Source organism: Netta rufina, assembly GCF_964035555.1.
Source record: "Netta rufina genome assembly, chromosome: 1".
Classification (NCBI taxonomy): domain Eukaryota; kingdom Metazoa; phylum Chordata; class Aves; order Anseriformes; family Anatidae; genus Netta; species Netta rufina.
In genome coordinates this window covers 40849305-40868902 of record NC_140123.1, presented here as the reverse complement: position 1 = coordinate 40868902, position 19598 = coordinate 40849305, and the positions used below count along the sequence as shown (strand labels likewise).

Genomic DNA, 19598 nt, shown 5'->3' with positions numbered 1-19598 from the left:
TTTTAAGACTCTAACAGGAGTCTTAAATATCCTTTCTTTTCTCTTCATTATACTCAGCCTCTTTAAATTTAATTTATTATGTATTTATTTATTTTGTATGTATTTATTATGTACGTATTTATTATGTATATTTCCATTTAATAATATTGAAAAATACACAATACTTGCCAAATAACAGTATTGTTTTTACCATTACTTCTATTTTAAATTTTGTGCTTTATTTATTTATCTACAAGCTTTTCTGATAAGGGGCTGATGGACACTTAACTTCTGTTCTCAGTCCCATGACTATTGAATATAAAAGGTGCAATCACACACTTGGACCACAGCACAGTCCTTGAATGGCGCAGTAAAGTGACAAAATGTTTGACTCAAAAGAAGAAGAGTCTTTAAGCAAGAACAGCAGTTTATCTCTACTGCCGCCATCTACCACCTCCTCTCAAATGGCACAATTCAACCAAACACTCCGGAAGGAGAATCAGACCCTTCGAGAAGAGAATCAAACCCTTCAGCAAGAAAACAGAGCTTTTCGCTTGGAGAACAAAGTCTGTTATCAGCAGAATCAAATTATACAAAGACAGAATAAAGCCCTCTGGGAACAGAATAAAATTCTTCAGAAGAAGCGCGTAGATTCTTCAGAAGAAACAAAGCACCTTGAGAAACAGCAAAAGGCCCTCCTACAGCAAAATACAGCCCTCAGAGAAGAGATTAAGGCTCTCAAAGGACAAGAAATAGCATTTGCAATGCAGGAAAAAGCTCTTCAGAAAGAGATTTTAGCTTTATGGGAGGAAAACAAGGCCTTCAATAAGCATATTAAGGCTCTTCAAAAGGACAACAAAGCTATTCAGGAAGAGGAGAAGGCTCTCTTTGAGGAAAAAAATGCCCTAAGTGATCAGAAATTTGCTCTCCAAGAGGAGAACAGGGCACTTCAAGATGAGATGAAGGCCCTACAAAGTCAGGGAAAAGCTCTCAAAGAGGAGCACAAAGTCCTCCATGAATGGAATAAGATCCTTCAAGGGGAGGAATAAAGCAATATAAGAAAAGTATCAGACACATGGGGAGATTTAGCAGGAGAAATAAGCAGTTTACAAAGAAAGATAGTAATATCTATTGTTAGCAAGATATTATGTCCTAGTCTCCATAATAGAACATCAGCAGCAACTAATGGATAAAAACAGGCACGAAATAATCTGTTAAGCTTAATGCCAAAGCCTTGGAAGTTTGAAAGTGATGATACATGGGTGTTGACAACTTTGCTCTCTAAATTCTAATAAATTACTTCTGGCAATACATAATGCATATCTACAGATATCTGCTCTATTGGGATATTGAACACCACAGAAAATAAGTTTCTGATTACAGTGTAGCCTTGAACACTTGCACATGCATTTGGATCACATTCCAGTACATGAAAAAAAAAAACACAACCAAACAACAACAACAAAAACACAAACAATAACTACCAATCTAAAACCTGTAATATCATATCATAAAAACACCATCCCTGTAGTGTGCAAAGGTATTGTGTCAGAAGCTTGGAACTAAAACTAGCACATTAAGACTACCTAGTGTTCATAGAAGACCAGGGTCAAGACCTCATTCTGTGGATGTTGCCAGTCTACTGTAGCTGGGTCTAGGAGTAAGCAGTCTGATACAAGCAAACAGGAGGCATATACATCCAACACATCCCTGATATTACAGTGTTGTCCTATGTATAGAAATTAAACTCCTAAGAATACTTTTTAACCTGTGGAGGGAGGGGGAGGGCTGGCCTCTTTGAGAAGAAGACAGAATTTGTCCCAGGAGCTCCAAAAAAGGACTTGCTGATGGCCAAGAAGAGCCCATGAGTGACCTTGGTTGTACCTCTGTGAAAGCACATAAACAAACAAACAAACAAAAAAAGCTGCACAACAGCAGCTGGGAAAGAGGAGAGAGAAAATGTAGAGATAAGCAAATCTGAAGACACTAAGGTCAGTGAAGAAAGAAAGGGAGGAGGTGCTCCAGGTATCAGAGCAGAATTTCACCTGCTGTGTAGGACCATGGGGGAGCAGGTGGATGTGGCCTGAAGGATGCTGCAGCCCATGGGAAGCCCCTGCAGGAGCAGGCCCCAGGCTGGAGCTACAGCCCATGGAGAGGAGCCCATGCAGGAGCAGGGGATCTGGGAGGAACTGCCACCTGTGATGGACCCCTGCTGGAGCAATCCATTCCTGCAGGACTGCACTCTGTGGTACGAACCCATATAGTTGCAGTTCTTGAAAACTGCAGTCTGTGGGAAGCCCATGTACAATCAGTTTGGGAAGGAGAGCATTCTGTAGGAGCAAACATATGCTGCAGCAGGGTCAGAGAGTGACCGTGAAGGAGCAACAGATGATGAAGTGTTATGGACTGACCACAAGCCCCCATTCCTCATTCCCCTAAACTGCCCGGCGGAAGGAGGTAGACAAAGGTGAATGGGGGGAAGGTGGATTTAGACTGCTTTTAGTTCTCACTGCTCTAGTCTGTTATCAGTAAGCAACGAATTACATTCATCTCCCTTATTCTGAGTCTGTTTTGCCCATAATGGTAACTGGTGAGTGATGTCCCTGTCCTTATCTCAACCCATGAGCTTTTTTGTTCATGTGTCCCCATATACAAGGGGTCCTGAGGAGGGCCACGAAGGTGATCAGAGAGCTGAAACACCTCTCCTACAAAGACAGGCTGGGAAAGTTGGGGATATTTAGCCTACAGAAGTATCTGAAGACCTTATGGTGGCATTCCCGTACCTAAGAGGGGCAGAAAAGATGGGGAGGGACCCTTTATTAAGGAGCATAATGGTAGGACAAAGGGCAATGGTTTCAAGCTAAAAATGTGTAGATTTAGATTAGTTATAAAGAAGAAATTCTTCACTATGAGACACTGTTAGTGAGACACTGGAACAGGTTGCCCAGAGAAGATGTAGATACTTCATCTTTGGAAGTGTTCAAGATCCGGTTTGATGAGACCTTGAACAACCTGATCTAATGCAAGGTATCCCTGCCTTTGGCAGGGAACTTGGAACTAGCTGATCTGTAAGTCTTTCAGCCCTAAGAATTCAAGCCTAAATAGGTTTGCTCAGCTGTACTTCTGTGCTCAGAATCTCACCCTAACTGTGCTAAATGTTTTCCTCTACTTGTTAAAATCAATATCAGACTCCCTGCTGAAATCAGCATTTCACTAAACACTTTTTCAGTGTACATTCAGTCATGGGAACAAGAAAATACAGGGTTGGCTTTATACAGAAGATCAAATGTTTATGCTGTATACAGACAGTATATAAATATTTAAGCAAGTTTTACTTGACACATTTGTGAATAAAAGTTTTCTACAAAAATATTTCAAAGAAGTTTCAGAATGTGATGAGACAAGGAAAGCTGCTGGAAGGCAATTCAATGTCATTTCTAGAAACTTTAATGAATGATGAAACTGATTGAATTTTTAAAGGTTATTACATGTTTTGAACATTTATGTTCTATGCAGGATTCATGTTATAAGATAAAACTCATATCCCTAATACCAATACAGTTAGGTTTAAATCAAATCTGTACTATTTACTGTATTGCTTTTGTGCCTATATTGCAGTTTTCCAGGGCTTTTTATTGCTCACATCTAGGAGAGAACACAAGGATCAACATTAATGTTTTAAAAAAAAAAACAAACTGAACAAACCAAAAGACTATGAAAGAAAACCAAAAACTCTGAAAGAAACCAAAAGGCATATGCAAGGAGACACGTATATAATTAATTTGCCTGCAACTGCTCTCATAATTCATATATTTATTTTTCACATATCAAACTGTCAAAGTAAGGAAAGTTTAGCTCCAAAACTGGCCCTTTTAGTTCATCAATACTTCAATTAAAATTATATAAAAAAAAAGTTATGAATTGTCCAATAAAGTAGGCTGGTTTATATTAAAGACAGTAACAATTTGTGAGCTGTCAGTACTGAACACTGGTAAAACTTTGCAAAATATTTTAGTACCACTGCTTTTCTATTTTTTTATTATTTTTTTTTCCATTTTGAAAGTACTTCATGACATTGAAATCATTGAACTGGACCTTCTCTGCTCAAGTTTCCTACCTCAAATAAAGAAACAAAAACATATTTTAAAAATGCATTCCTCCTTAAGATAAGGAGCTCTTCCTCTATTACTCATTTAATAAAAGAAAAAGAAATAAAGAGAAAAAAAGAAAAAAACACCTAGTTCCTATAGTACTCTTTATTATAAAGGACTCACCTTTTACATATCTTTTTACTTTACTGATCTTTTCCATATCTGTGACTACAAACTTAGAGAAGTCAATGAGTTGTATGTGTAAGTCATTTAATATATAACCTGCAACCTTTATTTTCCTGAGTCATTTATTTACTTTTTTTTTTTTTTTTTTTTTTCCTACAGTTTCTTTTTGTTGTTGAAGAAATAACAACTATTAGCAAGTGTTGTGTTCTAGAGAACCTCTTTAGTATGCCCTCATGTGTAAAGGGTTGTGGGCATCTAGTAAATTATCTACACCCACATAAACAACACACCTTCCATGCAATAAATGAATACATAAATAAATAAATAAAGTGAAATAAAAATCTGAGGTCTAAATGCTGTAGGTCATTTTTGAAAAAAATTTAAAGTGGTTATTAACAACATAGATACATTCTTAAATCTGCAGTTTGTACTGTAGATTATTATTTGAAGTGTGAGGATATTATTAAAACAACTTAGTTTTCATAACTGCTGACATTACAGCAGTTCTGTAACAGTTTGTTACAAGTTTAGATCAAGTACCTGTGTTTCTGTTTGGAGGCTTGATACCACAGTAATTTCTGGCTGGTTGGAGATGTAGTTGATCTTTAGGAGGAAGTACAGTGTTACAATTGCAAAGGTAAAGAATATTAAAAACTCTGCTTCTGCCGCTGTTCCTGTGTAAGAACTGGCAGCAGGCAGTTCTCTCTGCCACTTTGGTGCTCAAGCATATTCATAGGGATACTGACAAAGAGACTGCCAGAACCTCAGTGTATCTAACAGGAGAGAAAAAATGAATCCTGTAACTGGAATTTACTTATTATGCACCTTTGTATTTATTTTACCATACTGGAAAACACATCTGAAAATGTGCCTGTCTACTCACTTAGTCCACTCCTTGGTGGACTCGGTATGTTTGTGGCTCTTCTAGTGAAGAATCAGACGGCATCTCACACACCACCTGAGGGTCCCATCCTCTTGCACACTGCTGTGTGCACAGAAGCTGAAGAAACTGGTGTTTACAGCTATATTGGGTTTACATGGCACAGTTTTGGAAGCAGCAGGTAGCTGCAGGGTTGGCCTCTGTGAGGAGAGGCTGGGGCTGCCCCATGCTGGACACAGCTGGTTCCAGCTGGCTCCAATGGCCCCACCATAGGGCATGGCTGGGCAAAGCAGCCGAAACGGTGGTGTCTTGGGGAAGGTGCATTCAGGAAAGACTAAAAAGTATTGTGCACAAATTGTAAAATAGAGGAATGAGGAAAAAAAAAAGTGAGAAAAGCAACTGCAGACATCAAGGTCAGTGAACCACCAGATAAACACGCTCAGCCTGTGGACAACCCCACACTGCAGCAAGTGGGTATGCCCTGAAGGAACCTACAGCATGTGGATGGCTCAAGCAGGAGCAGGCTCCTGGCAGCAACTGCAGCCTGTGTGGGACCCACGCTGGATCAGTTCTTGAGGGACAGACCCCACATTGGAACAGGGGAAGCATGTGAGGAGTAAAGAGCAGCTGAGACAATATGACCATAACCCTATTCCCCATGTCCTTGTACTGCTTGGGATGGAGAGAGGGGGGTGAGTCAGGAATGAAGGAGTGATGTTGAACCTGGGAAGAAATGGAGGTGGGAGGGAAATGTTTTTAGATGTGTCCTTGTTTCTCACTATCCTGCTCTATTTTTAATAGGCAATAAATTAAAATGAATTTTCCCAAGTTGAACCTGTTTTTCTTGTGACAGCTATTGGTAAGTGATCTCCCTGTCATCTTATCCCATGAACTTTTCCATCTTGTTTTTCCCCTTGTGCTGTTGAGGAGGGGGAGTGAGAGATTGGTTGGGTGGGGTCAGCCTGCCAAAGTTTCTGTGTCTTTCTACTGAGGTCTGTAAAAACATCTGTAAACTTGTCTCAGAGGTCTTCTAACACATGGAAACATAGTCTTCCAGATTTAGCTACTTTCAGTTTTAATGGGTTGAACACATGGTGCAAGTGTAGATCTTGTAAGTAGTCCTTCCCTTGGCTGCTCTACGTTCTGAAGAACCCAGGTATCAGATGACTGGCTGTGTCTCCTGCTCACATTATTTAAAGAGACAGGTTTTAAAGCATGGCTTCAGACACATTTATCACTATTTTGCCTATTGCAAACTTGCTCACTTTAAACTGGTTAGATAGTGACAGGGTTGGGTATTAGGAGGCTCCATAGGGCAGACAGTCTTCTGCATGTTTGCAAGGGCTTCCAAGTTTTTGTCAAGGACAACAAAGTTGTGCTGTCAGCTCACAGCAGAAGGACTTGATTATACCCAACAGTTTGCTGGTCTTCCCTCTAATGTTATGAGATCTTATCAACCTGTGCCAGAGCCCAGAAGCTCCAGTCAACCAAATCAAAGCATGGACAATGCAATGACAGTAGAAAGAACTCCCACAAAGTCATTTCAATTGTCGATGTCAGAAAAAAAAAAAAAGTAATTTGTGTGTCAGTTCAGGTGGGCTCTCCTCTCCCAGTAGAAGGGCTATAGGCTCAGGATTATTCCAGCTTTCACTCCTCTCCCTGGTACCCTATTTAAACCCAGAACTAGAAAGCAATCAAGCAGCAGGCACCAACTAAACAACATAAACAACACCAGTAGCAACAGAAAAAAGATCTGCATGTGTAGCATTATATGATATAATATCATCTTTGAGAAACAGATGAAAGGAGATCTTGGAAATTCCAAGAGAGGAGTCAGCAGGATTCTACAAATGTTCATAAAGATTCACATGCCCACATCTGCTGGTTAAGTATATTCTGAGGTAAAACTATCCAAATTGTGTACACTGGAAGTATGAGGAAACTCAAGATCAAGTTTTTCCTTATACCAATCAAATAATACCAGTCCAAATTCTTTGCTAAAGCACACACAGCCAAAATCTCTGTGCATAGTATCTAACACTGAAAAGGAAGCTTTGTTATATTAAATAACAACCTAGAGGACTGCGTAATGCATACTTGAATATACATTTCATTAATTTTACTGTTTAAGGGTAATCTGTTTTCATAAGTGTTTAATCAGTCTGACAGTTTGCTCAGGATAAAATAACTATGATACTTTTGATCATTTTTTCACTGGAGGCATAGTTCTTTCTCTAATTTTGACTGTCATGTTCTTGGTGTTCTGGATTTGGGGTGGTGGGGGTGGTGGGGGGACGAAGGACAGACAGATGACGCTATGGTGTGCGAGAGAGATGGCACAGGGTTCTTTCTGGATCTCCATAAGAAAGGCCTGACAACAAATAACTGAATAAAATATCTGATCTATTAAAAGTGGCTAAAAAGAGGAATGTAGATAGAATGTAGATAGTAAACTTCATGTCTCTTCACATGCTGGGAACCCTACATTCATGCAGCATCAGAGAGACCGCAAATGGATTTAACCATTACTTGCTGAGCACATCTAATCCAGGGAGATAAGTTCTTTCTTTTTGTTGTTTTGAGCTATTACAAGATTTTCTTACAGGAAAACTACTTTATTTATCATGTCTATTGTCAAATATAAAGGGTATTCAAAAGATAAATTCTTGTTGCAGTCTTAGACTCAGATTGTGTAATCACCAATACTGTGAGGGAGCTGCCTGCAGTCTTCTCTCCTACAGTGAGTTGGCTGAGTTCATCCAGTGACCAAGGGATGTGCGTTACACACCATAGGTTTGAAGACCATGTGCAGCACAACAACAGACCTGGAACTATGGAGTTAACTGTTACACGGATCACTAACTCCTCAAAATACAATTGCCTTCTGGTCAGTATCACTACACAGGGTATCTTGTATAGTTTAGGAAGGCCAGGGAGTTTAAGACTGTCATCATAAGCTGTTATACTGGTTTGCCTTGGTGCTAGTTTAGATTGCTAACAAGAGTGCAGTCTACACTGTTTCCCTAGATCTTGGCTTACTGAGGACGGGTGTTTCAGATAGGCCTTGTGTTTTATTTTGTTTTCAAGCTAATCAAGTTAAACTTTGTGGATTGTGATAATGGATAGCAAAATTTCACCTTGTATTTTACAGGGATCCAAAGTGAATAACCTAGGTTTGTAATTTCAACTACGTGTCTAAGTCTGTTTGTGAATAGGAGTCTTTGATAAGCAAAAATTGAGTTGTTAGAGGGAATAGTATAATGTCCAGTGAATAATTGTTTTCTTTATTCTTTTAGATGGAAGTCCTGCTATTATATTCTTTATGATAAACTAAATGGGGGTGGTGTGACTGGTCCTGGCTTTAGGGTACAGCAAATAATGCACCTTCCATTTTTACTTCTTTTTCTATATAGAAGTTCAGGAAGGATTGTAATACTATTAACTCATCTAAGATAGCTGGAAAACATCTTGGCAAACATCTCTGATTTTCTCTTTTTTGGTTTTATTTTTTGCTTTTTTTTTTTTTGTTATTCTAAATTTTTCAGACAAATTCAATCTTCAAAGGCATTACTCTAACTCTCCTGGGATATCTGGTTTTTGAAAAAGGAAGTATCAAGTTGATGACATTAATAGCTGGGACAGAATAGACTGCATCTGATTATCAAGATTGAATGATAGCATTATCTAGATGACATAAAACGCCTGGATCCAAAAATAGTTCTATTACTAGTACAAAGTGTTATACATTTTGTTGATATGTTATTATATTTTTTTGGTAAGAATATTCATCATAGGGGTGACACAACATATAACTAATTTTTTGTTTTGGGCTCCTGTATTTCCTTATTATATATAAGCTGCTTAACATAGTTCTGAACATGGAAAATAGTTTATCTAGTAAGAAATTCATTACCTCCTCTACTAAAGGAAGCACATAGCAATGTATCTAGAGTCTTGCTGAAATCTTGAACCATTTGTTCAGAAATACTTAACTCAGAAAGCAGAGGAATAACAATTGCAACAGAACTGCTGTTTTTACACAATTCATTAGGTCTGTTTCTTTTTTCTTCTGAGTGGCTTGTCTCTCTGTTTAATAACTAATCACCCCTAAATTACAGCGCAGTGCAATAACTCATGCTAGCATCAGTACACTGCCTTTCTGAAAGGTCACCTTATAGGCTTTGGAGTTGTGTCACTCATGGAGTCCAAACTGCTTTGTAAAGATGGGTCTTCTTCCTATGAGGGCCTTGCAGATGGGAAACAAACACCCTGTCTGGCCATGCATTACGGTATTTGATCTTAGTGCCATACTGCTGAACACTTAGTTTCTGGCCCCAGTTCTGCAAGCAGAGTCAACACATAGAGCCATCTTCACATAATCACTATTTGCACAGATAGAAAATCTAATCTTGAGAAAGGCTTTGGGGAATAACTGAAACTAACATCTGTTTCCTCTGTGATTATTACTAAAGTGGAGTATGGTGAGTAATTCTAGCACCTAAACAAGGTGCCATTTTAAATCCCATAGGCTAACATACATCACTGATAGCTGTGACCCACAGACAGCCCAATTCTCTTGCAGGTCATGCGTTGCACCTGTAATCCCCATGGATATATTGAATACATTTTAGTAACTTAAACAGTGCGATGTGGCTACATGACAGAAGCCAAATTATTGCTTGATTTACCATATGAAATAATCTTGAGAAGCAGATGTGGAATTAATGTAGTGAGGTTTAAAAATCTATGGGAAGAGGAGCATCCAAGCAGTGACAGGTAATATTCTAAAGTTTCACAGGCTCCTTTTTGTTCAGAAAAGTCTGCTGAAGTTCGAATATGTTAACAAACGTTATCTCAACTCCATAAGGCAGAAGAGCAGGAAATCTCAGTGGCAGTCTCCTTTAAAATGGCTTAACATATCAGACTTATCCTGACTGCTGCCAGCGTGGTTTATTTATTTATTTATTTATTTATTTACTGAAAACACTCTGCTGACAGTCTCACTTTCCTCTTCCTGCTCTTATCAGAAGCAAAAACAATGAATGCCCTTATCTCCTTTTATTCTCCCCCAGATGGCCAGAAGCTGTCTTTTATGAATTGTTTCCTTTACAGGTTTTCTCCCCTTTAGTTTTTGATATTTTTTTTTTCTTATATATATATATTTCTTATATATATATATTATTTCTACATTGTTTAACCCATTGAACCTTTCAGTGATGGTCTTTGTCAGCTATCATTCATTTTAGCAGGTAAAATTTGTCTCATGTAATGCAGTCATTGTGTCAGTTGTCTCCTCCTTGAACCTATAAAAACATGATGTAAACACAAGATTTTTTATTATCACACCGAACAAAGAAGCACTGTTTATATTGATACTGCAATAGAAAAGGCACATAATAGCAAAATATTAGTAGGTCTCAGTACTCTGAACTATGCAGTTGTAAATGAATCAACACAGAATAATGGGCATCTGCTTTCCTCTTCAAACCATTATTGTACTTACCTCCAACAGCCCAGTGTTTCGTAGCTTCTTAAGACTGAAGATGTATTAAACCACAGTGCACATCTAATAACAAGAGTATTTTTTTTCTATTTAAATTTTTTTTGAAATTCTGCAATAGCACAAAAAATACAATCACAGAATCACAGCATAGTTTAGATTGGAAAGGACCTTTGGAGGTCATCTAGTCTCACCCTTCTGCTCCAGTAGAGACATGCAGGTTGCCCAGGATGATGACCACACAGCTTTTGAATATCTCCAGGAAGGGCGTCTCCACAACTTCTCTGTGTAACCTGTTCCATTGCTCAGTTACCCACACAATAAAGTGTTTCCTGATGTTCAAATTAAACCTCTAGTATTTGAGTTTGTGTCTGTTGCCTCTTGTCCTGTCTCCGGGCACCACTGAAAATAGCTTGTACACTCTCATATCTGCATTGACCCTTCAGGTATTCCTGTACCTCCAGATTCCTGTAAGATCCTCCAGAACTCAAATAAGGGCCAGTTTGTCATTGGGTGATGGTTTAAAAGGAATTAGATATGCAACATATCCCCCAAAATCTGTTAGGCCATCAGGATATAGCTTGATTTAATTTGTAGTCTGTACTGGGCATGGATTCTGGGATGAGAGTGCCTTAACACCCAAACACAGCCCACGTGGCTGTAGTGATCAAGATTGAACTGCATAATTGATAATTAAATAAAAGATTTATTTTTTTTTAAATTGAATTTGAAAGAACGTAGGTGTAGTAGAATACCTCAAGTTATAAATATACTTTCAAGTTATGAAATTTAACTTCTGATGCTTTAATGCTTTCATAGAAAAATAATATTTTGCAAAATTTTTTCTTCCTTTTCATATTTGCTGTATACTAGCACAAGGATATAATATAGTATAACTCTGTAAATGCATTATTGCTTAGGCCTGCACAACAAAATCATTGTGTTCAAGTGATATTTATTCAACTGCAATTTTTTCTTAACTGTACAAAGTACAGTAATTACAAAGTACATAAATAGCATACATTATTATAGTGTTTTTTTTTTTTTTTTAACCATCTTCCAAACCATGCTGACATTTAAACCAGGCATAAAATCATTTTGCAGAAGTATGAATACTTGTTAATATAATTTTCATACAATATAAGAAATTTAAAGATACATTATCTACAGATCACATCATGTGTTAATTCTTGTTATTTCTGAGTGAGTGAACAAGATATATAACTTTTAGTCAGGATTTTTGACTTTTTTTTTTTTTTTTAATTGTTCTTGTTTTAAATCCTCAAGATACTCTTTTGGAGAAGAAAGAAAAATGAAGGAGTAAAATTGTATGAAAGCTAGAATCTTTTAAAAATATCTAACTTTGAGAAGTCTTCTGTTTACAAGTCTGAACAAATGGAAGCTTTTACACAAAACATTATGTTCTTATTTTGCTTTCATAACTTGCAACCAAAATATTTTTCTACTTCTTTGCATAAGTAGACTAAAAATTGAGTGGATCACAATTGTAGACTTTAATGTAACTATCCAATCTCTCAAAGTCTAGCTTACCACATGCTAAGGAAGTTTTATGCCTGGGATTCCACAGAGATATCAGTGTCTCTGGATATCAGAACAGCTTATACACAAACAATTAATGCAACATTATTTATGAAGCGATTCTATGACAAGTAAGTTAAATATTAATAATTAGTATTCTTAAGAAAAGTTTCTATGTGAAATGAAAAATGCAGAGATCAGATGATGTTTTGATTTCTTTTTTAGCTTTTTTTTTTTGTTGTTGTTGGAATTTGTACTTGTTGCTTCTTGCATAATACAGCTGCAATTATGTACATGAGAATGTAATACAAAGTCATTGAGTTAGAAGGGAATTATGTAATCTTATCCAACAGAAATAAAAATTTAGACCATAAGTAGATTTGAAGTCCGTATTTTTTTCTGGGACTTATATACACAAGAAACTCACAGAAATGTGGTAAAGTCCTGGATTAACAGAAGACTAAGACTTAATACAGTGAAGGCTGGCAGGCAGGTACAAGATACATCAGAACACCTTGTATGGCACTAAATGCTAAACAAAGTAGTACTAAATACTTAACAGGGATTTTCTGATGATACTAAATGGAATCACCTCTGGTGACAAAATAAAATTTCTATTTAAGAACAACTCTGAAGAGCTAAATCTGTGCACATATTGTGATCAAGTGAAGAAATGTCAGGTTGGGATTCATCTGAACAAGAGTAAGTGCCTAGTGGTATGTGAAAAGACCATGCCATCCAATATGGACTCAATAATCTTTTCCATCTTAAATTTTGGTAAAGGATAATTCAAAGAAAATGTTACATTTATATCAAAGATGTTTTTAAAATTGCATATGTATATTTGAAACTTTTTAATAAAAAATGGATCAATGACATGATGGTAACAGGCTTTAAAGTGCATTTATTAAATCTCATAGAATGCTTTGACAATATTTAATCAATACCTCAAAGTTATAACATTTGAAGCAGTATTAATTGTGAGGTAGCATTGAAGGGGGGGGGGAGGGAGGCAATTTCATTTGTTCCTGTCATCCCACATCTTAATAACCTCACTATTTAATAACTTATTTTGACCTACTTGGAAGTAGATATAAAAATCAAAATACCAGAACTATTATGTTCATTCAGAGCATGTATCTTTGGCTTCAAAAAGGTGTAAGGAAATAGAAAATGGATTCTGAAGGTCAAATTATTCCACAGAATAGCTCCATTGATGCCAGTGGAATTCTTATGAGTATGTGTATACTTTTCTCTCATAAGTAATATGAGCAAAAGAGAAGCAGTTTCACAGTTTGTAAATTAGCTTCATCTCATCTCTCCCATCTATTTTGTCCCAAATTAATTCACCCTGTCTTCCTTTGCTGCAAATAGCAAGAAATGAAAAACAACCCAAACTATCATTGCATTTTCTGAAATACATTTGTCAGTGGCAATTTTGAATGGAACATTTCCTACCTTGTTAGTTGATTAATTTGTTAATGTTTAAACAAGAACTCAAGAGATGGAACCAAAGCACTTCTTTGTTTTTCACATTGCACAACCAGGAATAGACTCAGTCATAATCTGAGAAGGCTGAATAGACATAAAACCTCATCTGTATTACAGGGCACTAGCATGTATGCTGTTAAGAGCTATGGGTGAAAGAAAGAGAGGTCAAGAACCCTCAGTGATTTTTTTCCCTGCACTACCTTCAAATAGATTAAGTGATCTACATCTCTATCTATAAAAAACAAACAAACAAACAAATCTCTGTTAAATTGAAAGATTTAAGTACTGGAATTTGAAGCATTCTCTGGTATTGGTAAATGGAAAACTTGGGGGAGAGACAATTTCCATTTAAGAGCAAATCTGTAGAGCTAAATCTAGTCTACAAGCTCTGCAGATGTTCACACATTATGATTAAGCATGGGACATGGCTAAATAGAAATAAGTTAGTGCATTCCTCTTGCTAAGCTTTATATATTTGTTTCAGTACCTGACACAAAATGACACTTGCTGAAGCAGCTTTCCCCAGCTTGCTTGGTGCTTTTGGACTAAAACTATTTATTGTCTAGAATACCCCTTACTACTCCATTGATGATGCCTATATTTTTTTCCAAATGACATGATATGAGATGTTTAGTATTTTCTGTTATTCGTGTGGCTTTGCATATGTATTCTGATAAAAAGAAAATATGAGTTTGGACAAAAAAATACAGAGTTTCTGTACAGAAATATTCTGTTATCTCTGGACCAGTTATGAATATCTGTATAAATATACTAATTTATGTTAGAAGATTACTGGTGGAAACAAATAGACATAAAAGGTACTAAACCATTCCCCAGTAGATTTTACTTTCTTAACTGGAATGCAAATTGCTGTTATATTAGAACAGAAAAAAAAAAATAATCCATAAAATCAAACCCATAGTAACAAATAAAACCTGAAACAATAATTTTCTCAAAGAAGAAAAACAATGCTGTAAGAAGTGAGATATAATTTCAAAATAAATCTATGAAACACAATGCAAGACAAAGCCAAACTGTAAATGCAATTATTTTATATGCAAATTGTAAATGCAATAGAACTAGTTTCAAAGGTTCATTGGCTATTGGCTTGTAGTACTGCACACCCAAATACCCTGTATCTAATTGTCACTTGGACTAATAGTTGAAATTGCTTGTAAGGTAGTATATCCATGTATTTGCATTTATGTAATTGCACATTAATGTTGCTGAAAATCCATGCTTTAAATGGGCTATAGTATAGCCATTAGACAGTACTTCATCAAAAGGACAAAGCAGTCAGCTTGCTTTCTTTTAAGGAAGACTAAAGACAACCCAGAAGAAAATAAACTAATATGAAGTAGTGTATAAAAATATAAAAATTGAGACATTGTGTATAGACAGCATAGTCTTGGAAGTGGACAGAAAGGAAAATTTTTCATTAATGGAGTTTGTTTTTTTTTTTTTTTTGTTTTGTTTTGTTTTTTTTTTGGTTTTGTTTTGTTTGTTTGTTGTTTTTTTTTTTAAGTAAGGAGGATGAGTAAGGAAGAGGTATGGTGAATTTATCCTAAAGCTGTGATTGACCTTAAAGATTACACAACAAATATTTATTTGAAACATACTTGTATGTAACTTTTTGGATTATTATTATTTATTTTTTTTATAACATAAAATATTCCCTTTCATTTTGTTATTTCCCAGTAAACTATCAATAACTAATAATGCATGCTCCATTGAGACACGGCAAGAGTTCAGCATGTGATCTAAGTGCCATTTCAGGGAGCTATACCAAGATAAAATACTTAAGACAAAGAATTTATTGTTACTAATGATATGGATGGGCTGCTGCTCTCTGCTATGTGTGACTAGAATCTCTCAGCAATCATCTTAGCCAGCATGAACAGTCATAAGATCCCTGAATCAGCCCTCATAATTTTTCATTGCTTGCATTTCCCACATTTATTTATTTTACGCCAACAGTTTTCCCAATATCAGACCCATATTTCATGACAGCAGTGACAACATTCTAAAGCAACAGAACATCTTCTCTGGAAGAGGCCTGTTTTTGGTGCAGAGCACTAAAAAGGGTATCCTAGTCAGATGTCCTGTGGTCACTGCTCTGTATCTCCTACTGCACTGTTCTCCTAGAGCAGAGAGATATTAAACTGAATCTATCAATTATATCATAGGAATCAGTATTGATATAGGTAGGGTTCTAAAGATATAATCTGTGATTTAGAAGTCAACATTAGAGTATTAAAATAAAAAGAAAATTGCATTGAAAGGACTATTTGTATAATAAGATGACAAAGAAAGAATAAAATAAGCTGCCTTTTTTTTTTTTTAATGATTGGGGAAAATGTTTTAGAATTTTAGAAAATATTTTAAAAAGAATTTTAATTGAAAACAAAAATTTAACACTTATCTTCATATAAACAAAATCAAGATCTCACATGAACAATCTTACAGATTGTTCATGAAAGGATCTTATTCACATATTCTCCACAAATCTTGGGAAATGGACAGAATAGCTCCTGTACCTCATCATTTAATGGCAACAAATGTAGTATGTGTAGTGATATGCACATACTACAGACGTATATGTAGTGGTTATAGTGATAACCAGAAGCTATGGTAAGGAATCAGAAACCTGAAATTTAGTCTATGCTAATTACTGAGACATAGCCAGTTAGTGAAAGAAGTAAAGAACTAATTCTGAACAGTGGCTAACTTTGTGTGTGTAGTTGAATACTACCCTAGACATTGGCTGGTTACCACAGGAATGTCTTTGAACCACATAGATTCCTGCATTTGGGAATGTATTTTATGTGTTTATGACTTGGAGCTGAAACACACTTACATGTAATATTCCTGGAATTTAAATTTTGGGATTTAGTTGAGTTAGTTTTTGATTAATGTGTTCCTATCTGATGGTGCTAAAAACGTTGAAATAGAGGTAAACATTCCATCCCTGAAGGCAGTTTGTATGAAAAAACTCATGTTTGGTTATAGTTTTACTGGTTCTTGGACTTCCTGTATTTAGAAGACAAGATATTTTCTGTAATCCCCTTTAAGTCAGTTTAACAAAAGCAGCAGGCACACTTTCTACTATATTATCCAATTAAAGACAATAAAAAAAAAAGTGATTGAATAACATAGAGTTTACATAAAATAAATATAGTGAAGAGAGAGACTGCGAGTAAAAGAACGCTGATATCATGCTTAGTATCTTTTCTGCTTGATGTCTACTTTTCTGGCTGCAAAGAGAGATAACAAAAACCTTTTAAGATTTTTTTGGGTTTGGGAATTGGATGTTCTGAAGGCAGGGCATTTATTTTTCCCCCACATATGTTTCAGCTATAATTTCTGCAGAAGTTTTTTAGGCCTTCTTGCTTTAGATTCTCAGTTTTTTTGTTTGATTGTTTTTCCATTTGCTTATTGTAGGGGAATAATTATAATAGTAAATTGCATTTCAGATATCAGAATTTAAACTCATTTAATTTCATGTCAGACATTTTAAAGCAGGTGGTTCTCATTGTCAATACTAAACACACCAATTATGATTATTTTTAGATTCAGTATAAGTGAATTGCAGATTTTCTGTGAAACCTATCCAATACAATACTATTCATAGACTGGGAAAGAGATTAATTTTTTAAATTCCCTTTTAAAAGTAAATAAAATATTGAGTCCTTTTTTACAGCACCAGGGAAATATAGCCACATGGATTTTTTTCTTTTTTTTTACTCAGTTTAAGATGCATCCTGATGGAAATTATTATCTTTCTGGTGAAGAATATGTCATTTTTGTCTGAATTTAAGAAGCCATAACGAGATTTGTGTTGAATGAAAAAAAAAAATTATAAAACCTTTCACTCACAGTAATGTTTATACTCTCCTTAGTAGTGACACTGAAGAATAAAACATTTCTAAGCTGATTTTACTGGATTTTAATGCTTGTTAAATGAATGTACTGATAGATAGCAGTGCTATGCAGTCTTTATATGCTCTGTTGAGGAAGCATTGTGACTAGACAAGTCATACAATAGAAAGAGTAGATACCACATTCTGTTGCAAGGTGTGATGATGGCAACATGTGGTTTGTAAGCTGATGACAACAGTAATGCATTATTATATTTAAGCTAATTACATTGTTGTGAATTTTCTTGTGTACAAATATAAGGAAGGAGACAAAATTATTATTCTCAGCCCTCTTTGCTAAAATTGTCAATTATACCTCAGTTCTATATTTCCATTATAGTAAAGCCAGGAACTTTGCAGGTGATACCCTGTGACTGTGCATTCTTCCTCCCCCTACCTTCTCAGCTTTATTTCATGTAACTTAAATACTTAAATGATAACCACTACTGTCAGTCATGATGGATGCCATCAGGTCATGATTGAGACATCCAGTTTACAATAGATTCGAGGGAGATAGATAATGACTCAAGCCAGATTTGGAAGAAACTAACATATTTGCATTTGGTGTGCAAATATGACTATGAATCCATCATCTTGCCCCATAAATAGTGAGCAGCCCAAGAACCCTTTGAGATTTCTTGTACAACAGCAGGCCATGTGACAGGATCTCTCCTTGAATAGGAACACCTCTTGAGGTTACATCTATTCTTTGAACTTTTATATTTACTCCTACACCAACTTTGCTTATTATATTTTAGAAGGCAAAAGAAACAACATATTAAATGCTTGGCAATAGTCACTGCAACATAGTATGGAAGATAGACAATACATGCTTGTAAATGTAATAGTGTCATCATCACAACATATTTATCAAGGAATTTGAAAAGAAAATCCATATAATTATTACCGGCTATTGTCAGAGTTCACAGAATAGTAGCAGTATAACTTGCAATGAATATAGAATACTTATCTCTTTTGGAATGTCAATTCTAATAAACTACATGAAATTAATAATGTGATAGTTAAGGTAAAGTATTCACATAATTTAACAATTGGCACAGTTGTTAACACAGACAAGATAGGCACAGTTTAAAGAACTGTCTTTAGACACAGCTCCCTCTAAAGTTGGGATGAACACTCATTTTATTTATAATACAATAATTATTTTGTCTTCAATTACTGTTTTCTGTGTATATATTAAAGAAATGAAGACAAACTGTTCTTATAAAGATTGGTATATATTAGTTCTGTCTCTTTTCAGATATCAAAGATGAGACTCATTTCCCATGACAGCTACTGCTTCAGGAGGACACAAACCTCCTTTATTTTTGTTGCCTTGCCAGCCAGGAGATTCCCAAAGCAACATCCCAGCTGAGGCACGCAGGCAGGGATGCATATACTGCTAACCTCGGTCCATGCTAGATCACCTGCTATTTATTTACACCTGCTTATCAAGTGATTGTGTGTGCTATGGTCCTCACTGTGCTTTTTGATATTTTCCATACCAGTGCTGTGAGCTCAAGTGAGTCCAATAGGGCGTCTCCGCACACATTACCTATACACAGATGTGTTACTTGTCAAACATATAGAGGATAAACAGCAGTAGGTACAATTATGTTTTCTGACTTTACTGTTCTTCAGTCTTTATGCATTCCCTGCTGCATGGTCACTTAAGCTTATTTACAATCTTCCTTGCCAGTCTTCCAGTCTCATTCTGTCCTCTTTGCCAATGTTCTGTTTTTAATCCATTCCTCCTAAATCAGATGGATGTATTAGGTTTACGTGGCAAGGTTTGGTATTGGTGAGACTGAAGGCATGGCCTCTATCAGCAGAGCCCAGCAGCTGCCCGATGTCAGATCAGAGCCAGCTCCACTTGGATCCAAAAGGGACCCACCACTAGCCAGAGCTGAGCCAGTGGGTGACGTTGGTTGTATCTCTGTGAGAGTGGATTTAAGAAAGGGAAAAATGTTGTGCAACAGCAGCTGGGAGAGAGGACTGAGAAAATGTAGAGAGAA

The 19598-nt window shown here is 36.1% G+C and overlaps 1 protein-coding gene across 1 annotated transcript; it reads left to right on the top strand.

The window, feature by feature from the left end:
- Positions 1 to 362: 362 nt before the first annotated feature.
- On the top strand, positions 363 to 1028 carry LOC311208526 (uncharacterized protein; the record flags this gene model as incomplete). The annotated part of the gene is made up of 1 exon (XM_084285306.1): positions 363 to 1028. The coding sequence occupies one exon, from the start codon at positions 363 to 365 to the stop codon at positions 1026 to 1028; it is 666 nt and encodes a 221-aa protein (XP_084141432.1).
- Positions 1029 to 19598: the final 18570 nt, after the last annotated feature.